Here is a 23,809-nt window from a genome sequence, read left to right as displayed (position 1 = left end):
TAGCCTAGCAGTCATAAAGTTAGCTTAATGTTCACAAATCTTGGTTTTAGATCAAGACCCTACCTCCCTTGGGTTGAGCAAGGCTGCCGTGTTATAGCAGATAGAACCTTGGGTTTGGAGACAGAAAACCTAGGTTCAAATCCTGTCTTCATTTCTTCCTACATGTGTGATTCTGAGCAAATTTCTTAACCTCTCTAACCCACATCTGAAAAATGAGTTAAATAATTACTAAGTTCCTCACCAGCTCCAAGTCAAAGAACCTTATCATGTATCAAATATTGTCATCCATCATCTACTCTGACATAGTATGTATATTGGCAAACTCCTTCTGAAGTTAGATAGACCAAACTTACTTCATAGATATTTTCAATGTGATGTCTACTCCTTAGAGTTTCATATTCAAATTTGAATGCTTTGGATAAGAAATTAATCTATTCAGTCACTCAGTTCATTCCAAAACATTAAGTACTTTCTATGTGCAAGGCATTCATTCAAATGATTCCTCTTACTTCTTCTTGGAAGACGGGCTTTCAAGATCCAGTGTACCCAAGATGGCAGCTGGCTAGAGGGAGCTTGTGTACCTGTGACATGTGACCCACCCCCACCCAAGTTCCATGGGCTGTACCAGTGTACCAATGGTTTCCAGTTCAACAGTGAGTGCAGGATCAAGTGTGAGGAGAGCGACATTTCTTCGGTAAGTGCCTTCATCCATTCACTTAACCTCTGTTTTCCTCAACTATTAGATGTGGAGAGTTACAGCACTTTGCTCACAAGATTCTTGTGATGATTGAATGAGATAATATTTGTGAATTGCTAAGCACAGTTCCTGGCATCTAGTAGGTATTTTAGAAATGTTTATTCCTTTCCCCATTTCTTAATTCAGCCAACATTTATGACATGGCTCCTGTGTGCAGAGTACCATATCATGTCCTTCCTGTTCATCACAGAACGAAGAGTGATAGGCAGTGTTTCCAAGTTCCTCCTTTCTCTTTCTTTGATGTTTTAAAGTTTTAAAGTACAAGCTTACCTCCTCTTTGGATTGCTCCCTGACTGTAGCCTTTGGTGATATCCTCACTCCTCTAAGTGAGAGTTGGAGATCTGATGTTCTATACGCCAAGGCTGATCTGGTTGTATTTCAACCAGAGTTGAATTCAAGTTCTTTAGAAGGATGTTAAGGTACCATGAGCATATTTCACAAGTGGAATGCAAATCTAGATATTTCTGTAAGTCCTGTCTCAATAGGCCTCTAGTAAGTTACTAGATTATTTTTGATGAATATGATGATGGTGACAGTGGTGGTAATGGTGATATTGATGATGGTGATAGATTTGAACATTTTAATTTATTATGTAACTAGAACCAGAGAGCCTAAAATTGAAGCCTGGATCTGTTGCTTACTGCTCACATGATCTTGGTCAAGTCATTCCACTATCTTGGCCTCACTTTCTTTGTCTGTAAAATACAGATTTGACCAAATAACCATCATGGTTCCTTCCAGCTTTAAGGATACAATACTGATGATGTTGATTGGGATGATGATTGTGATAAAACAATCAATAATTTTATATTGAATACTTCTTATATTCCTCCCTATAGTTAGTACTATATGGAAGATAATAAAACATGGTCCTTGCTTTTGTGAGTTATAATGTATCTAGAAAGGCATAAATAGCTCATGTGGAATAAACAGTTTAAGGACTAAAAGATGTGGTCATGAATCTTAAGTCCCATGACAGTTAATAGGGGGTGGAACTCCATGTGACCAAGAGCAGCCAGGGAAGGTTTCATGGACTAGGCAGCAACTTGAGCTGGGCCATAAAAAATGGGAAGGATCTAGGCCATCAAAAGAGAGGGACACAAAAGACATTCTATAAGGGGAGGAACTAAGACATAGAATTGGGGAATAGTAAGCCATAGGGAGGGAGGCAACAGAATAGCAGGCGTGCATTGAAAAATCATAGGAGGCTGTGTTAGATAAGCCTGTTTTGAAAGTCAGCCAGAAGAGTTAGACTTTAATGCAGTAGACCAGTGGTATCAAATAAATAGAAATGGGGGCCAATAAACCATGCCTAAAGACCCCTGTGGGGCATATATTGACTTAGAAAACCACACGTGTTTATACATCTCTTTTAAAAAAAATTAATACATCAACATGTTAAAATCAGATAAGAACTATATTTTAATCTGGTTCAGCCCCACTAGGAAGTATTGTGGATTGCACATGGCTTTGTGGACCACATATGGCTTTGTGGGCCACATGTGAATTATGGACGACATGTTTAACACCTCTGTTGTCAGCTATAGGAAGCCATTGTTTGTTCCTTAGGTGGGAAATGTCGTAATGAAAAGAATCATTTAGGGACAATAGTCTGGTGGCAAGAGGTTGGATAAATTATTTTTTTCTTTATTTCTTGAATATTTTTCCCCAATTACATGTGAAAACAATTTTTAACATTCATTTAAAAAAATTTTGAATTCCAAAATCTCTTCCTCTACATTTCCCTCCTCCCTCCACCATGATGATGGTAAGCAGTTTGATATAGGTTATACATGTATAATCATGCAAAACATATTTCTGTATTAGTCATGTTGTGAAAGAAAATATATGAAAACAAAACAAAACCATGAAAAAAAAGTGAAAAATAGTATGTTTCAATATGCATTCAGGCTCCATCAGTTCTTTCTCTGGAGGCAGTTAGCAATTTTCATCATGAGTCCTTTGGGATTGTCTTGGATCATTGTATTGCTGAGATTAGCTGAGTCATTCACAGTTGATCACTGTAAAATATTGCTGATATTGTATATGATATTCTCCTGGTTCTACTCACTTCACTTTCCATCTGTTCATATAAGTTTTTCCAGGTTTTTTTCTGAAATCATCCTGTTTGTCATTTCTTATAACATAATAGTATTCTATCACAATTATATACACAACTTGTTAAGCCATTCCCCAATTGATGGGCATCCCCTCCGTTTCCAATTCTTTGCTACCACAAAAAGAGCTGCTATAAATATTTTTGTATAAATAGGTCCTTTTCCCTTTGGTTGGAAAGATTCTATAGAATTTTTAATTTTTCAAAATGCTTTCAGATACATTTTTCATTTGATCCTTAGTCCATCCCTGTGGATCAGGTAGCCTTGATAAAGTATTACTGTCCCTATCTTGAAGATGAAGATCATAAGAGTTTTAGCCCAACATTCTCCCCATCTCCCATTTTACCAGTGTGGAAACTAAAGCTCACTAGTGGCTGAGGTTAGACCCCAAAGAAAAATCTGTAATTCTACAAGGTAGGAGTATCATACCACAGTAGTACAACCTCACTATAAAATGACTTTGGATCAGTGGGGGAAATATGAAACATTTAAGAACTCATGAGCATTATGAGGTTATATTTCTAATAAGAAGCAGTCAAGTTTAAGCTCCTAAGTATAAAAAGCTGAAATCATAGGTTCTAGAGTAAAAAACAAAACACTTTATAGATCATCTTGGTCAAACACCCACCTTTTTTTTTTTTTTACCAGAGGAAGTAATTATTGGTCATAGGAGTGAACTGATTTGCCAAAGGCCTTACAGCTGTGGATCTCACAATCGGGAATGACAAAGTAAAATGTCTTGTTGTTTGGCTTTGTAGAAAAAAAAAATTCACAAATAGTTTGAGTCTGCTTCATGGCAGAGTAGAATGCTATCTATTAGCCCACTAAGCTGGTGCTTGGTTTCAGGAAGTACATTTCCTGCTTAATTTGGAGGTAGTGACTTGGGTAAGATGCCAAAATGTATCTTACCATAAGATCATAAATGTAGGACTGAAAAAGATATTAGCAGTCATCTTTCCTGATCTCTCTCCCCTCATTTTTCAGATGAATTAACTGAGGCCATGTCAGGGCAAATTATTTGCCTAAACTCATGCACATATTAAGGCACAGAGCCAGGATTCAAATGCAGTCCCTCTGACTTCTGAGCTAGTGTTCCCTCCTCTGTTAGTTACCACACTACCTTTTTGCTCAAACTTATCTAACTTCCTACAGGTAGAGTTCAGGGCATGTTTCATCATTCTAGAGACTTGTGATTCTACATGTGACTCATCAATATAGACAGAGAAACAGCTGTGAATAGGAGAATAAAATGATTGACATTTTAGAAAATCACACAAAACATGGGATTCTAACCTATATTAGTCCACATACCAGTACCAGTCAAAACTGAAGTTAGTAGCAAGTAACCAATCAAAATGCTATGTTCCTTTTGAAGTTAAAGGAGGCTTCAAAGGTTGGGACTAACCCATTCCTATTGCTCAGCCCCAAATAGACTTTTTTTTTAAATTTAAAAAATTGGTTACAATTTTTTTTTAGTGAGGCGATTGGGGTTAAGTGACTTGCCCAGGGTCACATGGCCCATAAGTGTCAAGTGTCCAAGGTCGAATTTGAACACAGGATCTCCAGACTCCAAGGCTGGTATGCTATCCACTGCCCTTCCCAAATAGACTTAAATTGGTTATTTGGTCTCTGTGGACCAATCATTGAAATTTATTTATTTTTTTACTTGACTGGCTGGTAGATGCAACTCAGGAATCCTTGAGTGCAATGAATATGTGTATTTATGGGCACAGGCACGTGTACATACCAGGAAGTAAGAAAGGGGGCAAAGGACAGAGGCAGGAAGGGATGGATGCCATGGTCCCTTTAGACTGCTTACAGAAAAAATGTTAGTAAGTGTTACACAAGCCGCTGTAGCAGCAAGGCCAAATAATATTCTGGCCGTGGTCATGTTATCAAACTGAAACCCAGTCTGTCTGAAGCCTGCCAAGTTACTTTCATGGCCAGCTTGTATTTAAAGAGAGGAAAATGTAAATTTATCGGAGGACTACAGAAGGGCTGTTTGGCAATCTGAGCAGGAACCTGGAAGCAAGAGAGCAGGGTATCGCTTGTCAGTTCAAAGAATGAAGCGCTCCTTGCCAAATGGCTTCTAATACAATTGACATTTCTGAGGTTATACTGAAAATGAATTTCCTCTACCCTCAGACCAACAACCTGAGAGCCAATTCTAGTATTCACCTCAGATTCCCTCTTGCTGCCTGTAAACACAGTACATGAGGATAGTACGGGACATTCAAAACCCAATCTCCTCTATCTCTCCAGCTCTTCTATTCTGGACAGGGGGAAACATGCCTTGTTTCAAACATGCAGGATATATTGGGCTGTGTTTTTAACTTTTCCAAATGCTTTACTGCATACTATTTTTAAAAAATCCATTCTTAGTAATCATGTATACAAGGTTATAATGGAAATAACCATTATTGCACACATTTACCACAGTCTTGTGTTAAAAATGGTATTTAAATGAAACATTCTGGAAGTCTTCATTCTGAAGCAAGCATTTTTCCTTCTTCCTCCACCCCCCTGCCCCATTTCTTTCTTTGTTAAATAACTATCAAGAAGTTTATTATAAGCCTATAGGATTCAGAAGTAGGATGAACCTCAGAGATCATTTTACACATGAGGAAACTGAGACTGTCAGAGAAATCCGACAGCTAGTAAATGAGATTCAATAGGGTAGAGTGGAGTGAACAGTGAAGTCAGAGTCAGAGGACCTGAGTTTAAATCCACATCTGACAGCTGATTACTTGTGTAATCTTAAACAAATCATTTAACAACTCTGGACCTCTCTAAAACGAAGAGTTTTGGCTGGATAACCTCGAAAGTTCCTGCCAGCTCTAGAACTAAGCAAAGCTAGGATTTGAACAAGAGGCCTTTACCATCCCAATCCAGTGTTCTTTCCACTGCCCATCTAACACTGCTTCTCGTATGAATGGTTTGGGCTTTCTGCTGCTTAGAACCTCACTTCTCACTGTCTGATCACACTGGAGGAGAGAGTACAGGGAACAGGTAAATCCCATCTCAGACTGTTTATGGCTCCAACCTATCCATATTCCCCATTAGGACTGTGGTTTGAATTGATTGTGGTCCGGTTAGTATCTGTGATTTCATTACTATACAGAACTCCCTGTGTGTAAACTCTTTCTCCTCATTCAGATTTAGCAACTCATCTCTAAGTTACAGTATTAGAGAATTGGCTAGAACATTGAGAGGTCAAGTGACCTGCCTATGGTCACACAGCTGGTATGTATCAGAGACAGGGCTTGAACCCAAGTCATCATGATTCCAAGATTGGCTGTCTATCCACTATTCCATGCTGGCTCTCTTACACATGCTTTTTTTTGTCTGGGTTCCTGTATGATGTAGTAAATTATCTGGGCTCTGGTTCTATCTGCTTGTCTCAACCCAGGCCCTAAAAACAACAGGCTTTGTTTTGATACTTTCACATATGACCTCTAATCCTTTGATGAGGTTTGAGTCTGATACAGTGCATCACAAAGGTCATGAGTATATCCTGTACGATCATTGTGCTGTAGGCAAAAAAGCACAGGGCTCCTGGCTCTGACGTTAATCAGCTATGTGACTTTGAGCAGGTCACTTCTCTTCTTGGCTTCAGCTTCCTCATTTACAAAATGAAGGCTTTAGACTCAGTAATCTCTAGTTCTAACATCCTGGGAACTGAGGGTTGTGAGATTAGAAAACAGATCTTCCTCTGATGCTCTGGCTAATCATGTCTGAGCTTTTTCTCATTCTTCCTGCAAATATGTCACCAGGAGCATGTGATGCTTCACCAACGATGGATTTACTCTCTTTACTTACTTATCATCCCTGCTCTCAAAGTGCTTGACAGCTTCCTCCCCAATGGATGGCAGGGCATTCTAGAAAGCTGAAAAGTGTATGGGTGTTCCAAAGTAGCAAGAACACAGTTGTAAGTGGTTTTATTCAATAGTTTTAACTCAGGAAAGGAGACCATGAGTGGGAGGATAGAACACATAGGTACAAATTCAGCTTCTGTTACTTCTTGTCTGTGAGAGTTTGGGCAGATCTTTTCATCTGTTTCCTCCTTTGTAAAAGGAAGAGGTGGGAGTAGATAGTTTAAGGTGCCTCCCAGCTTGACTATTCTTGGCTCCTTGTTATTTTATTTTTTTGTTATTCCCTTATATATTTTTGGGTGGTGGAGTTGAGACCTGTGATTTTAATAGTATTGGGAACTCCCTATGAGACAACACCAACCAATGCAATTTGGTGTTTTATAGTTTTAGGGCCACTGAGATTTGAAAAGACTTGACCAAAGTCATACAGGTAAGTTGTAGAATTGGATTTCGAACCCAGGGCTGCTCACTCCAAAGCCATTACTCTTTCCACTACATGGTATTACCCTTTGTACCCAGGTACGTTGTAAATGATTGGTAAATTAAATTCTAAAGTCCTTTCCAGTGCTGATAATCCATGATCCTACAAATAAGCAGAAAAACTCCTAAATGAGATCCATGGTATTGATATCCTGGGGTGGTAGAAAGAGCATTGACTTTGGAGTGAAAAGACCTAGATTTGCTTATCAGGTTGGGCACTCACTACCTGAGTGGTCTTGGCCAAGTCATTTACCTCTCAATTTCTCAGTTTCCTCATCCATAAATTAATCATTGAGGTCCACTCCAGCTCTAAATCTGTGATTTTATGACCAGGAAGGTATGTTGCAAATTAAACAATCATAAAAGACTTTGAGATTCTTGAATAACAGAGTATCAGGTGGAAAACTTGTAGTAGGGGTAGGGTTTGTTGTGTTTGCCCTTCATTTTTTGAAGAAGACCATGGCATCGGGGAAATGATGACATGACTTGCTATTGACTTTGATTTGAATGAGGGAGGGCTGTGCAAGGTCACCAGCCTCACTTTCTCCTCCAGAGTCATCTGGATTCAATGACCTGATATTCATCAGGATGACTGGAGATGACCCAGGATGCACAGGGAGACCCTGGCCCTTTTAGGCCAAGGCCTTTTCATATAGTCACTTAAAGTGAGGCAACACCCATTCAGTGAATAGGCCTCTTTAAGAAGTGAGTCAAGGGGATGGCCCCTTCAATTGGAAAAAAAAATCAATTTGGAAGGGGAAGACCCTCAGGGTTGCTGTTCCAAAGAGAAACAGTTACCATTAACATTCACTCTAAACTTTGAGGGCCCCTAATACAGCCGTTAAGTGGAGTTTGGGCAGGGACCTGTTGTGGTTCAATCTGGTAAGGGAGAAGGGAAGGGACTAGGATAGGAAAATTCCAAGAAATCTGCATAATTCTTCTCCATTATAGTAAGGCTGGTGGTGAGACAGAGGACATATATACCACATGTAATAAACTGTGGTTCCAGGGTATGGGGGTCAGATGAAAGTAGAGGTGGAGGAGAAATCAGTTTCTCTCTCAAAAATAAAAAAACACTCATGAAGTGTTCTTAATGGTTATTAGAACCCACAGTACTCCTCAGGATAATTTGCACCTCTCCATCCATATCCCAAGGATGACACATAGTTTCCATAGAAAATGATACCCTAAACAAAGATATTTCTAAGAGCTTCAGAAAATAGATAGGGCCAAAAGTATATGTAGGAGGGTGGGGATGAAGGTAGTGATGCTGATTACAATTGGCCCCAAAAAGAGGATATTAATTATTTTAGGATTAAAACCTGCGATATGCCTCTAGCCATAGTATATAGTAAGACAAACCTGTACCCAAACAAGAAACTCATGCTTCCTTAGCAAGGAATCATGAAGGACCAACCTTGGATCACAGATAAAAACCTGAAAAGAACCCTAGAGGCCATCAAATCTAACCCTTTTCTTTTTATAGATGAGTAAACTGAGGACCCAAGGGTAAATAGCAGATAACTGTGCTTTGAAACCAGCTCTTCTGCCTTAAAACCCAGGACTCTTTTCCCTTGTAGGTGATTTATCCTGCCAGCAGAGACCATGGTACCCATTACAAGCAATAGGATGCTTGGTACCAGGCAGTAGCTATAGAACCTGACAGACTGGAGTGTAGGAAGTGTTCACCTAAGAGAAGCTTTCAATAGACCATCCGGAAGGATGAGGGAAAGGCAATTTGGGATCCTGTAATGCATCCAGCCCATTCCAGGAATCACAAAAAGGTTTACTGTAATGGTATTTTCACCTTTAAAAGTGATAGTTAGCAAACTGCCTCTGATATTCACACACACACACACACACACACACACACACACACGCACATCACACACCATCCCTTTCCCAGTTGTTGATTCATGCTGAAACTCTTGTGTATTTATAATATCCTAGGCAGATAAGCGGGCACTGGGGCATGAGGAGGGAGAAGTCATGTGGTAACTGTGTTGCTGAAAGGCCCATAAAGAAGTATGATTGCCCTTAGGTCTGCCCAGAAAGTGCCATGAAACTTAGAAAATTATGGCATAATATGGAAATAAGTTTTACATGACTTCATATGTATAATCGATATCAAATTGCTTGCCTTCTCAAGGAAAGGGGAAAGGTGGGAAGGAGAGAGAGAATTTGGAACAAATTTTTTTTCTTAAATGAATGTTAATTTTTTATGTTATTGGGAAATATTTAACAAGATAAACTTTAAAAATATATTGAAGAGGTAGGAATTATAGCATTTTGAGGTTGAGTAATTTAGGGGGAACCTGTATTCCAACTGCCTCATTTTCCAGAGGAAGAAACTGAGGCTCAGAGAGGATAAATGAATTTCCCCATGGTACCACAGCTAGCTCCCCTCCCCAAATGTGGTTTTTGCCTTTATAAACTCAGTCTGTACCCCAGTACAGGGCTGCCTGATTTGAGGTATACTCTGGGCAGTCACATGCTTGATCAGTAAATCCACAACTAAATTTACCTAAAAACCCAGATCTCAGCTCGCTCTTAATTCTCTTCACAACAACTCCTGTCTACTCCTAACCATAAACAGTAATGATACCAACAATCATAATAATGTCAAGCATTTTTATAACACTTGAAGGTTTGCAAAGCACTTTGCAAATACTATCTCATTTTACTCTCATAACAACTCCAGGCCATACGTGTTATTATTATTCCTTCTTTACAAATTAGGAAACTGAGGTAGATGGAAGTTTAGTGACTTGCCCCAGATCACATAGATAGTAAATTTCTGAGGATGGATTTGAACTCAGATATTCGGACTCCAAGTGTAACACTCTACTTCAGAACCTAGCTGCCTCAAACAAATCACATAACTTCAGTGAACTTGGTTTCCTTCTCTGTAGTACACCCCTTTCCTCACAGGGCCATGGTAAAGAAAGCACTTTATAGACTGTAGAGTGCTTTAGAAATGTGAGCTCTTATGAACCAATCCTGTACTCTTTGAGTCTAGTGTGAATAGCTGTTTCTATGTCAAGGAGTAACCTACTGATGACCCATAACCACTCTCTAGAAAATTCTCCTCAGATCTTTCCATTATATTCTCCCAAGGAACATACTTCATCTACTTTTCAGGTCGTCACTTAAGCTATACTGGTTTGAAATTCCCATAGTAGAATCCAAGTTAGGGTTGAGCCTCTCTGCTGCAAATTTGATTTCAGGGCCAGCTTTGTCCCATATTATGCTGAGGTCTGCAAACCTTTTAAGGTCTGTGGGCCAAACTCAGGGTAAATCTGAGCCAAGTTTCCAGGAAAATTGGGGACGATTTTTGGTTTCTGAGAGAAACCAGGAGAATCTTGGGGACTTGGGCCCAGCTGGGGGTCAGCAAGAATATGGGGTTTGCTAATGTCTAAGCTACAAAGCTCGTAAGGAGAGAACCCGCGTGAACCCATATAAACCGACATGAGTTCACACAGAACCTTTGGGATTCAACGCCATGAAGTTCCCTGCAGCTGTGTGTTCAGGAAGGCCACCCTATGCTCCAATGCCAGACACATTTCGACTAATAATACTGCCGAGTGACCATACTTCCTGGACCTTCTCCTGTTGGCCTGTGGGAGTTAGAGCAAGAGGCCCCCTTTCTCAAATCCTGTTTCCTCTCAGCTGTTTTATAATCATAGAATCATAATCATAAAATGTTGGAGCTGAAAAGAACCTTAGAGGTCAAATTCAACACCCTAATTTTATTTTTATGGTTATTATTTGCTCTAATAAGACATTAAAAGTTTACAAAGACTTTTCCTTACAATAACACTGTGATATGGGGTAGTATAATTATTACTGTCCCCTTTTTACAGATGAAGAAACAGAAGCCAAGACATGCCCATGACTTGCCTATCCATGTTCATACAACTAGCCAGTTCTATAATCCTTCTTAGCAGGCCAATGTTGTAATCCCATAGTCCACTCCAGTAGTGTATAGCTCTGTGGGGCACCATGGTATAGTAGACAGAGTATCAGAACTGAAATAATAAAGACATGGGTTTAATTTCTGCATCATCATTTATTAGCTTTATAACCTTGGACCAATCACCTAAACTCTCCAGATCTCAGTTTCCTCATCTATAAAATGGGAACAGTAATAGCATCTATCCTATAGAATTGTGAGAATCAAATAAGATTGTTGTTATTGTGTTGTTCTAATGATGTCCAATTCTCCATGGCCTCATTTGGGGTTTTCTTGGCAAAGGTACTGGAGAGGTTTGCCACTTCCTGCTCATTTTACAAATGAGGAAACTGAGGCAAACAGGGTTCAGTGACTTGCTCAGAGCCCCACAGTTAATACATATTTGAGGCTGGATTTGAACTTGGATCTTCTTGACTAGAGGACTAGTTCTCTATCTACTGTGCCACCTCAAATAAGGTAATTTGTGTAAAATACCTTGAAAAATTAAAGAAATATATAAATGTTAGCTGTTATTATGGCTCCTCTATGTCACCAGTGTTTCTGCTTTTCCACCATGTTCATCCTGGGAAGATTCAGTTAATAAAATGGCTTCATGCAGCCAGCAGAATAGACTTGAGATGAAGCATGGTTCCACGGCGTAGGTTCAGTGTGATCCTTCCCAACCTAGTTCAAATTACAGAATCACAGAGGAAGAGGCGTCAGTGGCCATTTAATCTAACCCATATATGAAAGAACTGCTACTGTAGCATACCTGTCAAGTGGTATTCTAGTCTCTGCCTGAAGATTACCAAGGAGAAGCTCACCTCCGCTGACAGGAGGTGCCAAGCTAGGTCATATGGTTGTTTCTTTCTTCGTCTTGGTTATAATTTTATTCCATAGTTTAATTTAAAACACATAACTTTGATTACCCTTTTAAAACAGTCTAAAGAAATTACTAGGTATATAGCTATGCTGAATTTCCCATTCATTAAGGGGAAGAGGATATCTACATATTTTGGAAGTTTCAACTCTGTTACATTCATGTTCTTAACTACTGTCTCAACTTTTATTTTCTTTACAATGCTTAATCCTGGGGGCGACTAGGTGGCTCAGTGAATAGAGCAACAGACCTGGAGTCAGGAGGACCTGAGTTCAAATCCAGTCTCAGACACTTGATCACACTTACTAGCTGTGTGACCTTGGGCAAGTCACTTAACCCTAATTGCCCTGGCTTCCCCTTCCAAAAAACAAAAAAAAAAAGAAAAAGAAAAAAACTTAATACTATGCTCTGTATACAATAGGTACTAAATAAATATTCTACTTAACTAACTAGGCTTTTTGTTGTCCATGTCCAATCCTAGGAGGGACACAAAGTAGGGCAATCTTCCCCAAATTAGGAAATTGGAAAGGTTGAATGAATTAGCAATTTGTTGGGAATGGAGATAAAAATGGTTGCTCATTTAATTTTTCAGGGATCCACTTCTCCCTTGCCCGCACACCCCACCCCAACCTGTGTAAAATAAGGCAAACTCTCCTCACCTTCTTAGGAAATCCCAAGGGATTTACTGGGTTGTTGGTTTGATCAGTATAAAGGGTATTATACAGAGAGAAACATTATAAATCCAGGCAATTGTATTTGTGGAAAAAAAATAATACTTGTACAGGAGATGGGCTAAGAAAAATTCAAAGTACAACTCCCATAAAGTTTATTTGGCTTTCTGTAAAGAGAGTAGTCTATATGGAAAATGAAGGGTACACGTGAACCCTCATTTTTTCTATTAGAACCTATGCTCCTTGAAGACATTAGTTAAGTTTTATCTAAACTTTGTATCTTTCCCTCCCCTGGTAACTGGTGGCACAGTGGATAGAATGATAGTCTGAGAGTCAGGGAGAGCTGAGTTTAGATTTGACCTCCAGGTAACCCTGGGTAAATTGCTTACCCTCTGTTTGCCTCAGTTTCTTTAACTGTAAAATGGGGATAACTATGAACACCTATCTCAGATAGGTGTTGTGAATATCAAATGAGATAATATTTATAAAAAATGTTTAGCACAGTTCCTGGCACACATAGTAAGCACTATAAAAATGCTCCACGAAGGCAGGGACTATTTTATTCTTGCCTCCATATCCCCATAACCTAGTGTAACACCTGGCATTTAGTAGATGCCTAACGAAAGCTTGTTGCTTGATTGTTTGCACTCTGTCTTTCAGGGTCGTGGGAGCAATGTGATTCATTGCCGAAAGGATGGCACTTGGAGTGGGTCATTCCATGTCTGCAAAGAGATGCATGGCCAGTGTTCCCTACCTGATCAACTTAACAGCAATCTCAAGTTGCAGTGTTCCAGTGGCTATGAAATAGGTATGAGGTGGTGGAGGGGTGGGGGTGGTGCTGTGGATATGTATGGAAAGCCTCCCTCTCCCCTGCCCCACTCCCCAACTAGGTGGAATTGGTCCTTTAAAATAGAGATGGGATAGGGATGGTGGTGCTGGTGGTATACCCTGGGATTGGGCCCAATACCTGAGGAGCATAGATCAGGGCACACCTTTGAATGCCGCTCATCCAAAGGATCACTGTGTCTTAGAAAGCTTCTCATTTGGAGTCTTTCAAGTGTTTGCAGTTCCTCTTAAGTATATAAAATCTCAGCCTTCATATTTCTACTTTATTTTTCCTGATAGGGTTGAAAGACCCAGAAAAAAGAGCCATGTAGACATATCAAAGTTTAGTGATGTAGGAATCAAAATTAAAAGGCCTGCACTCTGGTTCCTACTTCAGCCACTAGCTGAATGGCAACCTTCAGCATGTCACTTAAACATCTCTTAGTGTATTTCCTTGTTTGTAAAAGGAAGATAATATTTGCATCACCTATGTCTCAAGGCTGATGTGAGAAAAGTGCCTAGCCAACCTCAAATCTCCAAACCTTTGGGCCTCAGAGAAGAGAAATATAGAATCTTTGGCTGTAAAAGAGAACTTTGAGGTAATCTCATCTAACTTCCCACCCAGGGCAGGATTCAGCATCCCTGACAGGTGACTCTCCAGTCTGTGCTTGAATTCAGTGAACCCACTCCTGTTTGTATATTGGCAATGAACAGTAGAGTCACTCATTGAGGATGATAACAAACTCGGAGAAGAGGAAGTACTTTTAATGTGGATAAAGAGAATACGCAAGGGGCGGCCAGGTGACTCAGCGAGTAAGAGCACCAGCCCCAGAGTCGGGATGACCTGGGATCGAATCCAGGCTCAAATACTTAGCACCACACCTAGGAATAACTGGCCGTGTAACCTTGAGCAAGTTACTTAACCCCAATTGCTTTAAAAATTAAAAAAAAAAAAGAGAATACGCAATCATGCAAGGACATGGATCCACTCTAACTTAGGGCATCTCCCAATCTCCCAGAACCTTCATACTCCCCATAGCTGACTCTTACTTGCTCTGAGCCTCAGTTTCTCCATCTGTAAAAAGTTCAGGTAGGGGTAAGATACTGGGCAACTGGGTAGACTCAACTTCCTGAGTTCAAAACTGGCCTCAGATACTTAGTATCTGTGTGACCCTGGTCAAGTCATTTATCCCTGCTTGCCTCAGTTTCCTCATCTGTAGAATGAGCTGGAGAAAGAAATGGCAAACCACTCCAGTATCTTTGCCAAGAAAACCCAAAATGGGGCCACAAAGTGTCGGACATGACTGAAATGACTGAACAACAACACTCACACTGTCTCCCTCACAGGCTTTTTGTGAAGAAAGTATTTTGTACATATTCAAATGCTCTAGAAATATGAGCAGTTGTTGTTATGATACTCATCATAACATTGTTCTTGTCCCTTTCTCTCTCAGAGAAAGAAAAGAAAAATATTTGCATGATGTTCAACATTTCATTCTTTTACCCTGCTCCTCCCTATCCCCTTCCCCTGCCCAAGGAATATTTTTATGATCTAAAAACCTGAGAAGGAGGTAGAGAAAGCCAGTCTCTAGCCTCATTTCTCCTCCTGCCCTAGGCCTTTCCCTTGGCCTTGGACCTGCTTCTTATGGATCTGAAACCCTCAGCTCAAATCTATTTGCCAAAGAGCTCTTTGGTGCCTGGTGCAGGGCGAATCTGATCTGAGGTCACCTTGGACCCCATCCAAGAGTCCAAGAGAGAGGCATTTCCTAAAGGACCCAGGGCACCTCATTATAAGCCATCCTCAAGCAGGAGAAGGCCCCACAGCATGGCCTCTTGGGGCTAGGGGGCGGCGTAATATTGAGGCTCCAGTGAATTTCAAAACTGTCGTAAGTCATCAGAAAACTGCTGCCGTTCCATTCTCTAGGGGAGGAGAGGCAGGAACCTGGATGAGATCACCACTCTGTAATGATGCCAATTACTACTCATATATCAAAACAATGCAGACCTGTTCCTTAAGCAGAAACAGCTAACTGGGACGGGAGAAGGGGAGGAAGGGGAGTTGGAGGGAGAGAGAATGCATACAAATATATCTGCAGGCACAGAGCTGGTATCACATCTAATTTGACAATGCTTTTTACCCTTGAGATAAGATGACCTTTGTTTACCTCTAAGAGGCTGCCTCTTTTTCAAGAGAACAGAAGTCACAACCCCCTAATTCTCATCTCAGGAATCTGTCTGCCTTGGAAAACGTCCCTTAGAACTGGAATCTTAACAAGGCACCAACATTGAATAGTTTGTGCCTGAAATATGTTTTTCTTTTTATTTCCTTAAGAATCTTCTTTTTGACTCTCCTTTTCTTAATCTCTTCTCTCATTTTACTTGTGACATGACTTTCCTCCTTGTTCCTAACCCTCTATCCTTTTCTACTCCATTGCCTTCTGTTTCTTCCTCTATTTTCTTTCCTTCCTTTTTTTCACTCCCTGTACAGTTATATGCAAGGCCTTAAGTTCATACTCTCAGTTTAAAAATCCATAAACAGTCAAAGTTAGAAGAGACTTTAGAGACCATTTAGTATAACCTATTCTTTTTACAGGCAGATAAGTGGCACAATGGATAAACTGCCAGGCCTGGAGTCAGGAAGACCTGAGTTCAAATTGGCCTCTAGCTATGGGACCTTAGGCAAGTCACTTAACCCTGTTTGCCTCAATTTCCTCATTTGTAGAATGAGCTGGAGAAAGAAATGGCAAACCACTTCAGTATATTGCCAAGAAACTCTAAATGGGACCATGAATTGTTGAACACAATAGAAAAACAACAATAACATCTCCTTTTACAGATGAGGAAACTGAGGCACAGAGGGTCTCTCAGGGCCACACAACTAGACTTAAAGCCAGGATTTCTAGCTCCTAGTCAGTGCTTTCTTCTACTATATCATGTTACATCTCTTTTTGTCCCCCCAAAAAGGAATCCAATGTTGGATTGCTGTGCTTGCTTTGCTTCCTTTCCTTGCTCATGTTGCCACTCAATTACTTGACTTTTGAGCTTTTTGCCACAGTAGAACTCTGCTTCCAGAGTGGGGAGCTTTGTCCCAGATTACTGGGGTTTTCACAGCTGCTGGAGCTATTAGTAGGGTGCCCTCTCTGAAGCCTCCACACACTCTGGCACCTGGTCACACACCCCAGGACCTCCATCCAAGACAGCAATCCAGATCCAAGCAGGTTAAAGCAAGAGTGATTACCCCTCAGAATGGTCACTTGGTCCCCCTGCAATCTGCAGGCCAGGAGCTCTGAAGCAGCCATGTGGTGGCTACCTCGGCCACTTCTTCCTCCAGGGGACAGAGGCTGGACCGCACTCCCAGACCCTCTGTTCCCAAAGTCCACATTGACCTCTCACTTTGTCTTTGGCATTTATGGGTTGATAATCCTGGAAACTGCCACAGCTGCTAGTGATCCACTCTCCTGAAGTCCCTCCAGCCGCTGCTGGTTATGGCTGCCCTGGGGCTAAAATGTCAGGCTGGGATGGGGGGTGTCTGCGCTCTGCTCCCAGTGCACTGTGATGGACCCTTCCTGTCCACCTGCCGGGCTGCCTTCAGCAAAAGATTTGTTTCTCTGTCACTTTGTGGGTTCTGTAGCTTTTGTTTAGAGTCATATTTTATAGGTATTTGAGATGGTTATGGGAGGAGGGCATGGAGTTTTCCTGCTTCTACACCGCCATCTTGGCTCCCCATATTACATCTCATAGCCGAAACACAGACACGAACATACAGACAGACACACACGCACCCTACACACCACACCATAGCATAACACATCCCAGACCAGAGAGGGCTTTCTTACCTGGAAGCATCTGCAAAATAAACATCTCATGGAATGGAGATATTCTCCTTTTTTTTACACCTTTTCTAGCCTGCCAATAATGTAGAGGCTACCTGGGCTTTGTTATATTTAGGATAATATATGTTATTCAACATTACTAGAAGAAGTAAAATAGAGTTGGTCATAAGGCCTCTGTCTAATCCTGTCCCTATCAGTATCTGATTGTGTGATCCTGGGTAAATCTCTCCATCACTTTTCTGTAAAGCTCACACCTACCTAACTTTATGAAGTCTTTTTCAGTTCTTAAATTTTCTGGCATAAGGTCCCTTCTAGCTCTTGCATTGTACAATCTAATGGAAAGAATTCTCTGCTCCCTCTCTACACCTCAAACCCTGTCTACAAGAAGTTAATGGGATGTTTTACAGAGGCTGATAATCAGCTTTGCATCACTTCATCTTCAGAGAGTGGATCAACGTAGAGTGAATTTAGGTTGTAAATGGGGGGGGGGTTCATTTCATGATAATGACAAATGTCAAACATTTGAATGAGCAATTGAGGTAGGTATTTAAAAACACCAGGTGGTGTCCCTCTTGGGTGTGATTGGGTCCCAAGGACAGAGAGACAGACTAGTCAAACTCCCAAGGGATCTTGTCAGTTCTTGATTCTGTGATACTTTGCCCATAAGGAGGATCATTCTGTAGGACAGATAGGTTTGATGTTAGGGATGAGAGGACTGAGAAATTATTCTGCATGAGAAGGAGTTGAAGGGACTAGACGTGAGTAGCATGGAGAAGAGAAAAATGAAGTGTGGACATGCTAGCTGACTTGAGACTTTTGAAAAGCTGTCCTGAGGAAGGACTGCTTGACTCCAGAAGGGCAAAATTACTTACTAGTGGGAGTTACAAAATGGCAGATTTGTTGTTGTTATTTACTTGTGTCTGGCTTCATGTACTCTCTAACCTTGGAAGAGTTACCATGATAGCATATCCAACTCATATTAACTCAGACACCCCCACATCTCCCTCTCAGAACTTCAGAAGGGCAAGATTTTTTTCCCTTCCTGTATTGCTGAAACAAATAGCTCAACAAGAAGAATTTTTGTTATCTTAAACAAATTGTGCATTCCTTTGGGTCCATTGTCATTATTTTCCTTTTTTTTGGTCTTGAACAAATACAAAAAGGGAAATACTATAATAAAAATGTTCACTAGGAGGTAAACCTGATTAATTATGAGAAAAAAAAACATTTGGGGCTTTCTTGGCAAAGACACACAAGTGGTTTGCTTCTCTAGCTCATTTTACAGATGAGGGAACTGAGGCAAAGAGGGTTAAGTGACTTGTCCAGGGTCACATAGCCTGGTCTGGGGTCAGCATTTGAACTCAGGAAGATAAGGCTTCCTGACTACAGACCTGGTGTTCTATCCACTGTGTCACCTAGCCTAGTCAGATTACAATCAATCAATAAACATTTGATTCAATGTAAAGAGAAAAAATCAAACAAACTTCCCAACAAATAGATCTGTCCAAAAGTATAATGGGCTGCCTGGGGATGGATTTTTCCCCTAATAGAGATCTTCCTTCACTCCAAGTCTGGATGACCCCTTGCTGAGGGTATTGAGGAAGTGATTCAAATCAGGAACGGGTTAGCCTAGAAATAACTGGGTGATACAATGGATAAGAGTGTTGAATTTGGAAGAATCTGAGGTTCAGTCCTACCTCAGACATTCCCTAACTGTGTGACCCTGGACAAGTCACTTAATCTTGATGCTTGCTTTAGTTTCCTCGTCTGTAAAATGGGAATGATAATAACACCTATTTCCCAGGGTTCTTAGGCAGCTAAAATGAGACCATATTTGCAAAGTTCTTGGCAAACCTTAAAGTGCTATTTAAGTGTTTTTCATTTATTTTAAAGTCCCTTCCAGATTTTGTGATTTTGTGATCTCATGACTGACAGGGAAATACTGGCTTTCCTCAAGGGAAGGGCAAGAGTTTTCCTCGCACTGCTCTGTGGGAGACAGTGTGCTACTTTCCCTGCCCCCATCTACCTTGTCCCGCTAGGGGTATTCAGTTCATACAGCAGCCCATTTGTGCTACTTGGAGATCCCACAAGAAAAGTATCTTTGATCATCATGTTCACACTGTGGGCGTGGTGGTCAGAACCCTTGTGGGGTGGAGCCATAAGGTTCATCTCCCCATGGAGTGGTAAAGGGCTCTGTTGTGGCTCACCACAGGAATTGTGCTGCCAGAAAGAAAGGGAGCCTATGTGTGCTCTTATGATGACTGATGAGATGGCAAGAGCCCTAACCTGCTCCTTTCTCTGCTTCTTCTCTCCTCTTCTGCCTGGCTGGCTGCTCAGGAGCGGAGTGTGCCACCTCGTGCCTGGACCACAACAGCGAATCCATCATTCTGCCTGTGAACATGACTGTACGGGATATCCCCCATTGGATGAACCCTACTCGAGTGGAGGTGAGTGACTCTCAGCTTCTAACCTTCTCCACCCGTTGACTTCCTGGGTTCATTCGCAGGAGGCCAGATCTGGAGCTTAGCTCTCTGAGCAGAAGAGCAAAGTGAAAAATTATATGCTGCTGTGTAGTGAGATACTGCCCTGGGAGTCCTGGAGTCTAGTCTGTGCTCTTCCCTTTTCTGATGAAGGGCCTGGATTAGATAACTTTTGTACCTTCCAGATCTCACATCCTATATTCTATAGTCTAACATTCTATGTTTTAAATTCCCTTCTAGCCCTAATGTTCAAACATTCTATTTTCTGAAGTTTCTCTAACCCTAACATTCTGTGTATGAACATTCTGTGTTCTATTATTCAGCTCTTATATTCTCTGATTCTCTATACATTTGTAGAAGGAAAAAGGTTTTCTACATTAAAAAAAAATAACATCCTTCCCAGTACATAACATTGGGCTGGCCCAGAGTAATGAATACCTATTGATTTGATATAGTCCCTAAATAAGAGAAAATTGGGGGGAAAGAGCTCCTGCCTCTGCCCTTCTAAAGGATTCAGCTTTGGAGATTCCAAGTATACCTATGTCTGCATAACTCAGTCCAGGCCCAAGAGCTGAGATGAGGCTGCTCATCTACCAGTATCCCTCCCTCCAACCTCTAAGCTTGTATCTACAGGGATCCGGGCTAGAGAACTATCGCAGAGTATCATGGGATTTGAGCCTTTTCCTTCCAGCTCTGCAATAAAGGAATGGAGTAGGGCATGGGGGCCTATGGTTTCACGTTCTCATTTATTCTCACTTTTTTCTGGCTATAGAGTGAGGGTGTGAGCCTCTGGCATGGGAATTGCTTTCTGCCCAATGCAGATTCTCCTTGTGGATAGACAGAAAACCCGATACAGAAGGTGTCCCATTTCTCAAACAAGCTGAGGTGACTAATTCGGATGCCTTACTCAGCACATCATCCACTGGCCTAGGCATTTTTCCCCCTCTCCTCTCTTAATGCTCCTCTTTCCCCCTTCTTTCTCCCAGTCTCATTTTTTTCTCCCTACCTAATTGACTTCCTTCTTTACCATTTCTCTCTCTCCCCCTCCTGGCCATCTTTCTTCTGTCATCATATGACATAGACATACGTGTGAACTCCCAGACAAACACATAGCTCCTCATTACTGTACTCCAAAGCTAAGGCATTCATTTACTGAGCCTCATCCCTCTTCCCATTCTCATCACCCCACATACCTGAAAGCTTATGTGTCTTTATGTGTCCCCACTGCCCTTAGCTCATTTGTTTGCATATACACATGTACATGTATGTGTCTGTGCACTGAGTACACATATAAGCAGCATTTCCTGAAGTAGCCTCTGCCCCCCTCCCTCCCCCCCCCAGAATGGAACAACAATTTCTCAGTCTCATGAGTGTCTCTTTTGCTCCAGACTCTGATTATATTACTGACCTGGCCAGGCCTGTGTCAGCTTCCTTGGAAATCCTGCCCTCCCCCTCCCTAACCCTTATCTCTACCAAATGGGCCCCTCTTGGAGCTCTAAGAATTAAAGAGATTTGTTGTAATTTTAGAACAAAATAAAACCAAGGCTTTGAAAGCCTTGAGTTTCACCCCCTCTACCCCAGCCCCCACCCAGTTCTCAGGGTCTGCCCTCCTTTATTGATACCAGTGTTCACAGGGAGTCATAACGAGTTTTAGACCTCCATGGGTCCCTGGGGGCCTCATTAGCCAGAAGGAAGAAAAAAAGTGGTAGAAAAGGGGATGGGGGGAGGAGGGTGAGAGAGGAGATTGATGATTTCCAGGAATACAGTGGAAAATATGGGTCTGTACTATGCCCTTGCCTCCCCTGTTGTGAAAATACAGAACTGGGGCCATTTTCAGTCCAAAGTGTTCCTTAGAATATCCCAGGGACAAGTTATTCCACTACTAGATGATGAAGCTAGAATATCAACATAATGACAAATTAGGAAATGAATTCCTCTCCAGTCACTTTGAGTTGGTACAGTTCTCAAGGTGAGGAAGGGCTTATGGGGATAGATATCATAGAGAAAAGGCTAACACTGGAAAACCCAGGTTCAGGCTCTGGTTTCACTTGATCACTAGCTTAGACAAGTTAGCTCACTTCTCTGGCCTGGAGATTCGTTGGTCACAGCCTTCACAGGTCTCAATTTTCATATCTGCAAAATGAGGAAGCTGGCCTGATCTAATGATTTGTAATCTATATTCTTACATGGTCCCTTGTATTCTGGATATTCTATGTTCTAATATTCCATGTTTTAATATTCCTTCTAGTTTCAATTTAAGATTCCATAATCATATTTGCAATTAATTTCTAGTTTTCAACATTCACTTCCGTAAGATTTTGAGTTCCAAATTTTCTCCCCCTCCCCCCACTCCCAAACTGGGCAATCTGATATAGGCTCTACATATTAATGATGATATTAATCATATCATATGATTATATGATATAATATATATTATATAATATGAACATATGATATTAAACATATTTTCACATCTATAATCATATTTTAATGGCAACTCCAGTGTTCAATATCTGAGTGGCTTTAGTACTTTGATTTAGCAGATTAGAAATCACCAAGCCTGCCCTCACTCCCAAGCAATGTGTCCTGTATTTAGGTCTCATACAAGTTTGTTGTACCAATGATCTTTTATCTTTGAGTTCAGCTAAATAGGGGTTTTCTTGCCTCAAGAAATGAAAATGTCCTAGAAATAGCTTTATTCATTCATTCCTTTATTCAACAAATGTTTATTGAACATATGTTATCTCTGCTAGAGAATGTGGGAAGGATATATAAGATATGGTCCCTGTCCTCAAGAAACCTATAGTCCAATGAGGGAGACTAGACATAAAAATATTAAAAGATATAAGGCAGACAGTGAATTAATAGAACTGAAACTAGAACCTGGGTCCCCTTCCTTCCAGCTCAGTTATCTTTCCTTCCATAACCCTCAATTTCCCTTGTCTCAACCTGGGACCTGGTTTTCCTTGGTTCTTGACTTCCCCTGCATTATCTGCTTCCTTTGGTCCACCTTCTTCCACACGTTTGTTTCCCAGCAATAAATAAAAAGTGCTGGGGGACAGTTCACAGGAGAGGGGGCATGGGTGAGGTGTTCTCTCCTCTTTTAATGCCTAGGGCAATAAACAGAAGTGTTCTTGCTGCCTCTGGTGGTATTCCAGATGTCTGTCTACAGCACCAAGCGCGTAGCTAGACTAGCTGACGTTTGAGGGGCCTGCTCTGCGGTCTCCCTTGCTTGTGGGATAAACAACCCTGCCTTCCCCTTCTTAACTCCCCACCCTTTCTCCATCTGTCCCTTTTCCCGTTTTCCCCCTGCACACAGACAGGCCCTGTAGTGAGACAGGTGGGGCACATGGAGCCTGAGTAATAGTGGAAAATCCAAGAGTGTCGGAAAGATAAACAGCCCCATGTAGATAGTATAAAAGTCCTTTTTCTGAACCCACGTCAGGTAAACCTCAAATGACAGAAACTGTAAAAACACACTGGAGTTCTCTTGCAGACGGATTAAATTAGCCCTCAAATAAACAGGGGGAGGGGCAGGGGCCATCAAGTCCCCACTTGATATTAATCCCTGTGTTTTTGAAGTCTTGAACTATTAGCAAATGCCCCCTTCTAGCCCCTACAAGTACTTGTCCTGAAATGTGATTAATGCCCCATGATTGTTTTCTATAGAGTGAAAGTAAGCAATTTTCCCCAACACCTTTTGATTTAAAGGAAAGAAGGACTGAGTTGGAGTCATGGGAATGAAGAGAGTCAGAAAAAAGAGGTCCTAGATTTTTTTTTTTACCATGACAACTTGAGAAATAGAATTTAGAGGTACAAGAAACCTTAGAGATGCTCTAGTTAAACCTCATTATTTTATAACCGGGGGTCAGAGATTAGTGGTTTGTAGGATCATAGATTTAGGACTGGGAGGCTCCTGAAAGGTCATCCAATCCAACCCCC

General features: G+C 41.2%; 1 protein-coding gene across 1 annotated transcript in view; it reads left to right on the top strand.

The window, feature by feature from the left end:
- The window catches only part of PAPPA (pappalysin 1), a 306,500-nt gene that overhangs the window by 259,605 nt on the left and 23,086 nt on the right, over nucleotides 1-23,809 (top strand). The window contains exons 17-19 of the mRNA XM_069073822.1: nucleotides 523-694; nucleotides 13,390-13,537; nucleotides 19,725-19,834. Of these exons, the coding sequence (XP_068929923.1) occupies nucleotides 523-694; nucleotides 13,390-13,537; nucleotides 19,725-19,834 (430 nt within the window). The remainder of the gene's footprint in view (nucleotides 1-522; nucleotides 695-13,389; nucleotides 13,538-19,724; nucleotides 19,835-23,809) is intronic.

The sequence above is a fragment of the Petaurus breviceps genome, unplaced genomic scaffold, assembly GCF_028583685.1.
Source record: "Petaurus breviceps papuanus isolate PSGF00001 unplaced genomic scaffold, PetGlider_PUasm1.0 90879, whole genome shotgun sequence".
Classification (NCBI taxonomy): Eukaryota; Metazoa; Chordata; class Mammalia; order Diprotodontia; family Petauridae; genus Petaurus; species Petaurus breviceps.
Note: the sequence above shows the minus strand (reverse complement) of the source record. Positions and strands in the feature narration are given on the sequence as shown.